Here is a 7759-nt window from a genome sequence, read left to right on the forward strand (position 1 = left end):
ATGGTTGCTGCCACAGCAGAGCCTGGCTGGGCTCCTGAATTCACTCAGTTTACATGTCTGGGTGTGTGTTGTTAAGATTTTTTTCTACAAACAGCAGTTTGACTTTCTGTAGGAAGTACCCAGCTGGTGAAACATCTTCAGCAGCATGAGGTGTAACATGTTCTAGGAGTTTGCTGTTCTCAGGGTGATGAGAACCTTGGTGAACAGCTGGAGGAAACTGGAATTCAGTGCTGCTTGTTGTACTGCCCTGCTGGCCATCAGGCACTGATAATTGTCTGAACTTGTAACAGAGCACAGTACACCGAGAAATAACATGTCCTCTTTTCTCTTCATGAAGGTCGACAGCCACATCATGAAGGTTGTACAACAAATAGTCAATCAAGCAAACTCTGGTCACCAGATCATTGTCCAGAACGTCACTGTGGCAGAAAACTCCGAGGTGACCACAGATGCTGCGGACACCATCACCATCGCGACCCCCGAAAGCCTCACGGAGCAGGTGGCCATGACGCTGGCTTCTGCCATCGGAGAAGGAGCAGTGCTGGCTACAGAGGGTGGCATCGAGACAGAAGAAGCAACAGTGACAATGGTGGCATCCGAGGACATTGAGATAATGGAACACGCAGGAGAGTTTGTGATCGCCTCCCAGGAGGGGGAGGTGGAAGTCCAGACTGTGATTGTGTAATGAACAGCACGCTGCTGGTGACAGATGTTAATGGAAAACTTCCTGTTTCTCTCCAGTTGGGGAATTTGATCAGTCCTGAGTTTGCTGTTACAACTGTTCAGAGAGCTTCTGTTTAAAATGGACATAACGGTGTTAAAACCTCTGCGTGGTCACACTGGGAGTGACCCACACGCCACATCGGACAGTATCTTGTACAGCTGCCTCCAGTAAATAAAGGAAGATCCTTTGTGCAGCTTTTACCTCTGGCCACAGGACAGTAGCAGTGTTCTGGTGTTCAAAAGGTTTCAGAAAATGAGCAATTACGTAGGGTCTCATAAGAGACTACTTCATGTATGCATTTAGAACAACCAAGAAAACCAAACCCAAGGAGCTCTGGTGTGCAGCCACCACCACTCAAAAGCTTCCATGCCTTTAACCTCACTCCTTTAGTCCTCCTAAGGCATGGTACTGCAGTATTTTTGTTTTATTTTATATCCTGAACAAGTAGCCTTATGTACTGGTCTATGAAAGAACACGTCACTGTACCCTTGCAGTGCCTGACAGGCTGCTCCGAGAGCTAGTCTGTTGGTGTGTAAAGCCATATTGTATAGGATTTTTTTAAAAAAAAAAAACATATATGGAGTTTTAATGGCATATTGTACAGATTCAGCATGTAAATAAATACATTTTTTAAAAATAAAGTTATTTAAAGTTCTTACTATATTTTTTTCAATTTCTGCTCTATTATCCCTCAGAAGAATTTCTGAAAGAACAGGGCCACTTAACACTGTGGTGAAGAAACCCTCATTGTTGCAAACATGAGTCAAACATGCTGGTTTTCCCAAGACAAGCCTCTAAAAGCAGCCAGAGCATCTGTGCTTTGGAGATGTTTCAAGTGATCCCTAGTTAGAGGGATTTCTCAAGGCCACTTGCATAGCTGTAAGTTTACTTTTGTCTTCTGCCATTAAGGCAGAGGGTTTTCTTGAGGGACACTGATGAATTGCCTTTCAGTGTCCACCTAGAGAATCCCTGGACAGAGTGGGAGATCGTGTCACTGCTGTCTGTGCTTTTGAAGTGGCCTGTTCAGCAACTGCAGGTGGACAGCCCTAGAAACAGCCTCTGCAACTTTGCAAAATGCCCAAAATACAAAGAAATGCTTAAAGACACAGCTGAGCCTCTCGCTGTGAGCAGATCTGTCAAACAGTGGCATAAAGATGATGAGAAATGCCAGAAGGATTAAGTCTCTAATCTGCCAGGACCTCTATGTGCAGAGCTCAATATCAAATTTCTGATACCCTTTACAGGATGCTGAAATTTTGTCCAGAAATCTACTATTTTCATGACTCTAAGGCTGAAATGGCATCTTATGTTGAACAAGCTAAAAACAGGCATCGACAAAGAGATTTAGCAAGAAGTAGCACTTGTAGTTGTTTTCTTTCTGAAATTAAGGTGCTCCACACTAGTAGAAATCTGCAGGAGAACATGGCTTCTGCAGATTAAGATTCTGCCATTTATAATAATAATCACATTTATTTCCAGCTAAATACACACAACCTATTCTACATATTAACAGTAATGGGTTAATCATTTACCAAACAAAGGTACTTACAAAAAGATGAAACTTCCTGGAAGTTCACAGCAGCTCTTTGTTCACAGAGAAGAAGATTCACTTCAGTCAGATGGACCAGACTTCCCTCTCCATACCAGCAAATTCACCACTGCTCCCTCTAACAAGGAAACAAGAGGACTAAACTGAACCTCAGAGACCTCATCGAGTGAAGTATCTTAAACAGTGCTCTGCTGAGGGGCTGTTGATCAGCATATGGCTGCAAATAGTGACTCACAGCTGAAGACAGTCAGCTGAGAGTTACTACTGGGGGAGAAAACCTGTGAATCGTTAACAAATACCTGCATTCAGATGTTCACCACTTCTACATGTTCCTGTAAAGTCTCCTGCAGGAAGATCTACTCAAGAGGTACCACAGTAACTTGGGAACTCAGTTTGCCTATGACACGGTGCTGTAATGCAGCAGACAAACAGTAATTGTTAAAAAAAGTTCCTTGTGTCTTCTGTTCCTGAGCTGAACCTGCCTCCAGCACAGCTTCAACACTGGGACTGGGTCTGAAAAGACCAACAGCCCCTGTCACACGAGGAGTGTTACAGATAAACTCAACAGAACTCTTTAGTTTTTTTAAAGACTAGTTGGCTTTATGAAAACATAGTTTCCAATTACTTAATTGAAACACAGAACTCATTTTACAAACGTTGTCTAGGGCATCAGAGCACACTGCTGAAATAAAGCCTTACAGAAAGCTTAAAAATGCTCTGTGGGGAGTAACATCTTCACATTTTCTTCTTCCCTTCCAACACTGTACAAGGCTTAAAGATCTCCTTTAAATTCATCCAGATTCCTTTAGAATAAATGTTTTTGTAGACAACTTGTCCGTCACAAGGCTGCAATGTCAGACAGTGGGAACACCCGTATCTTCTGGATTTATACCACTCATTGGAAGTTTGGTTGGTTAAGGCCAAGTACAGACTGAAGCAGCAGTATGCACCCAGCACGAGTGTGAGAAGAATAACAAAACCAAGCATGAAGACAATCCGAGGAAAAGTCAAGAACAGGTGCTGCAAAGAAAGAAAATAAGAACTTGGTTAAAAGCTGGAGCGTTAAATCACACGGAGGGATGTGAGCACTGCGACACGCCAGCTGAAACACACATCTGTAGGCACACAGAACTGCAGCCCCAGAAACCAGCTCACAGCCCTGGCCCTCACCCAGCTCAGCGATGGTCCAGCTCCTGATTGAGTCTTGGAGTAAAGCAGAGAGATTTCCAGAAATGTATTCCCTCACAAGCCTTGCTAATAGGCAGGAGCATTTCCTACACCCACCTATCTCCCAATGTTTGTATTTCATACTGGAGTTCTGCTTGTTTGGGTTTTGTTGGCTTTTTAAATTAAAAAATCGTTAATGCAGATGATCTGAAAACAAACTGCCAAATGAAGAAGCTCCAATCTGGTACAACTGCAGGTTCTGCTGACATGACACAGTTGAAGCAGCTCTTTTCTGAGCTAAATTCCAGTACTGGAGAGTGGTAGTGGTACTGCTTAAACACGAGCTCCCTGACCAAAGATCCCTTTGTAAGACTCTGAGGCTGAACCATCTGTTGTCGAGGATGAGGAGCAGATAAAGCATTTACTACTTATCACCACACTGCCATACTGCAGAAAGGGATGAGCAGATTGAAATGCAAATAGCTCAAGTGCCAGACAGACTCAAAGTCACCCTTTGCCTTTATGTGAGAGAAAATACTCAAGTATCTAAATTCCAATGCATTAACATCTCCATGAAGATCACTCAAGGTTTGTCAACTGTTTCCTAAGCCCTACTACAGTAGATGGTCATTGGAATGTAAAGTCATTCTTTATGAACCAGATCTGCTGAGTGAAAGCAGCCTGGAGACAGAAATCTGAGGAATGAGAGAGTGGAATGAAGTGCTGTGAGAAAAAGCCCAGATTTTTGAAGTATTCTGCAATGGCAGCTTTCTAAACTTGATGAGCTGTGTAAAGCTGGTAAAAAACCTGCAGCCTGTCCACACTCTGCCTGTGAAAACAGGTGGACTTACAAGATTCCTGACAGCAAAGACTGAGAGAAACCTTTTCATAAGCAAATAACCCAGAGAGTTTACACTTACCTGAATGAGGAAGAGAATCTCAACAGCTTGCTCTTGGCCTTGGTCATCAATGTAAGTCCCATGCATCATATCCGACAGCAGCACCACTTGGATGAGAAACGCTGCTGTGAGGATGGCAATGGTTGCAGCCATGGCAGTCAGTGTGAAGAGGTAAAGGAAGAAATACTTTGCATTGAAGGCACCAATGCAGTTGTTGACCCACACACAGTGGTGATCAAAGCGATGTACGCACGTACCGCAGAAACCTGACGAGGAGCAAGTGACAAGATAGTTCAGTTGTTTGGTTTTTAAGTAATCAGTTTGATTTTTTACCAGTTTAAGGGAGGTTTTCATCTGAGAATTAGATTTAGCTGACAGCTTTTTAAGCAGATATATTCATTTCAATTGCATATCATTAAAAAACCCAATACTAAAACCAAAGACATCTATCTCATTTCCTTTTATTCACCAAGACTGCAGCTCAAAGACTTTGGTTTCTCTGACAGTGCTGCCTAGCAAAGCATATGTAAGGTAGAGCTTGTAGATCCCAGCTTTATTTTAGCTGATAACAGCAAATTCTGCAAGAGAAACAAAACCCTGAACTCAGGTCTTGACAGGTGACCATTTTTCATTTAACTTCTAGATGCTCAAAAGCTCGCCTGTTCCTGACCCACAGTGATACCCTGGGAACTGGGAATTTCTGTGAGAAGGAACAGCAGCAAAGCAGCTCCATGGATGGACAAAGGGCAGCTGTGATCTGGCAGCCCAGTAAAACAGACACAATCCCGTGTGCATCGAGCTGGGTAACAGAACAGACGTAGTGTGAACTGCAGTTATTGGTGGAGAATTCGTTTAGGAGAGTATTACTGTTGGCTTATCGAGGAGGTTACGATCCTTACTGCAATGTTTTGATCTGGCTGGCTTCTCCATGTCGCACGTAGGACACACGATGCCTTTCTGAAATAATACACCATCATACACATACATCTTCACCAACGATGCATGGTTGGATTTTGTTATTATACCTGTGAAAGAAACAAGAAACACAGTAAAAGTCACAGTATTTCTAACATATTTTAGGTTCTGTTCTGAAACAGCTGCAGCTCACAGTCAGCACGAGCCTACCAGGGTCGGCCCGGGAGCAGAGAATGAAGCAGGCCATGTTCCCAGCCAGCAGCAGGTAGGGCAGCAGCAGGAGGAGGAGGTGGAACTGCAGCTCCCAGCAGTAAACAAACACTTCCCATGAGTATTCCCCATACACTGCGGCCTGCAAGGCTACGTGCAGGACAACAAACAAACGGCTCCTGTAACAGAAAGGAGACGGTCTATTTAATACTCAGCATCCTGATTAACAGGTCAAGTACACTCAGAGGTGATCAGCAGAGACTTTCCAAATGCAAGCAGACACCTCTTTTAGGTTTTCAGGCCAGCATGGATTGCATATTAATAGTGTTTTCTCCATCCAACGGCTTCTCCTTCTCTTCTTCCCACATACTCTCCTTTAAATATGCCAGCTAAATTCACTTCCGTTATTGTCACGTCCTTTGGAGGGTTTTTTTTCCAACAGTAGAGTCAAGTACAAAGCACCCTTGGTGCTGATAAAATGTGCCACAGCAATAGGCCATAAAACATGCTGCCAGAAGACATTTGCTGTGTGCAGTGTCTGAAAGCACATTGAAAAGCATGAAAATAAGCTGAAAGCAAATAAGTATTACATCAAATTAATTAAGATTAAATAAAGATTACTAGTAAAAGGTAATCCTAAAAAACTCTGTAATAATATAATATAAGCAGCCATTACGAAACAAGCATGGCAGGAGGTTGGCAATGGCCAACACTCGTTCCAACCTGTCAGCAGAACACAGCTTCTGCTGGGCACGGTGCACAGCTGCTCGGGACGCAGGTTTGTTTGGGATGCATCACACCGAGCAACAGCGTCCAGCAGCTGGCAAAGAGATGCTGAGATAAGCCCGGCGTGAGGAGAGCAATGTTCACTCACCACAGTTCTCTGCGTTCTACATCAGTTTGCTGGATTTTTATGACAGGTTTTAAGTAACTATGATTCTATGATTCTATGATTAAACTTATGTAACTAGTAATGTGGATTTGAAGAGAGCGCCAAGTCCGTTGCAGACGAGCTCTCTGCTGCTCTCTCCTGCACCATTTCTGTCTGCAATCCTGTAGGACCCTACAGAGTCTCCTCTGAACTGCAGGGCTATAAGAAGACACCCTCAAGTGCTGCTCCTCACTGGACTTCTGCATGGCCTGAGAAATCTCTCGCTTGAATGAGGCGATGCAGTCGAAGGGTGCGCGGGAGGATGACGGTGCCTCCAGCACAGCATCATCTAGCAATGACCACACCAGGCTCACCAGATAACTGCTCTGCTGCTGCCTGTGGATTTGACAGCATAACCACTCTCTCTTGGGCTGTGTTAACTTAACAGCAGAGAATCTGCACAGCAGGCAACAAAACATTCAACAGCTGTAGCTGTTACGCCCCTGAAGTGTCTGTCATAGTGGAGTTGCTGCCCCCAGAGGAAAAGTATTTCAGTCGTTCCTGAAGCAGATCCTAAAGCACCAAAGTTTACAAGACACTACAAAATTCACCTTAATGCAGCAGGCTGCACATTGGCAGCTGTGCAGCTTCCCCTTCAGCCACCTGGACATCCAAGCTGCTGGACTAAGACTAATGGGATTTGAGGGAGAAGATGGAGAGCGCTAGCTCTGTCTGAACTCATCCTGCAGCTGCCAGACAGTCTGGTGTAATTCTCTTGTGGGTGCAGACTCCCACCAGTGTGACCAACATCTGTTACACTGGAAGCTACTGAGCCATATTCTCTTTCTTTGTCAATATGTTCAAATATTTCAGGGTACCATCTTCTCAACAAGAAACAAGGAACAGAAAGACAATGGTGTGGCAAACCTTAAAGGCAATCTGTGATCCCTGACCAGCACCTCTAATGAAGAGAGAATATCTCAGGATAATGCTGAGAGCTCTGATGGTGGCAGGAGGTCACCAATAGTGGCCAGAAATACCAGGAAAAAAAAATCATGTCAAAAGCATAAACCAGAAGTGCAATACCTTGTGTGGAAGAGCCTGTGAAGCGCCCTGTGTGTCACTCTCTGGAGCTGTGTGGGGATTACAAATGACAATACCTGAAGCAAATGAAAACACTGTGTTATCTGAATTGCACATCACTTCTGTCTTGTGGGACATTAAAAAAAACCCTAAGTCACCTAATCCCTCAGTTACATATCACTGCAGCTATATCACTGGGGAGGAAGCTCATCCTCAGGAGCATCAGAGCTCCTAAGAATATAGACAAGCATGTTGCTGGGTTTTTCAAAATGGGAATGAGGTTCCATATTCTCAGAAGCCCAAAAAACACAAACAAACGTATCTGGGTTAATGTGTGAAAG

General features: G+C 44.0%; 2 protein-coding genes across 2 annotated transcripts in view; one reads left to right on the plus strand and one right to left on the minus strand.

The window, feature by feature from the left end:
* The window catches only part of LOC104532948 (transcription factor E4F1-like), a gene marked incomplete at its 5' end in the record, with an annotated part of 2132 nt that extends 1355 nt beyond the window's left edge, over window positions 1-777 (plus strand). The window contains one exon of the mRNA XM_010178294.2: window positions 338-777. Coding sequence (XP_010176596.1) covers window positions 338-685 — 348 coding nt within the window. The remainder of the gene's footprint in view (window positions 1-337) is intronic.
* Window positions 778-3008: 2231 nt separating this feature from the next.
* On the minus strand, window positions 3009-7495 carry ZDHHC4 (zDHHC palmitoyltransferase 4; the record flags this gene model as incomplete). The annotated part of the gene is made up of 5 exons (XM_010178305.1): window positions 3009-3293; window positions 4361-4605; window positions 5239-5364; window positions 5465-5643; window positions 7422-7495. Coding segments are annotated over 5 exons (909 nt in total), but the record flags the coding sequence as incomplete, so codon positions are not given.
* Between the last annotated feature and the right edge of the window lie 264 nt (window positions 7496-7759).

Source organism: Antrostomus carolinensis, unplaced genomic scaffold (assembly GCF_000700745.2).
Source record: "Antrostomus carolinensis isolate BGI_N321 unplaced genomic scaffold, ASM70074v2 scaffold34550, whole genome shotgun sequence".
Taxonomy (NCBI): Eukaryota; Metazoa; Chordata; class Aves; order Caprimulgiformes; family Caprimulgidae; genus Antrostomus; species Antrostomus carolinensis.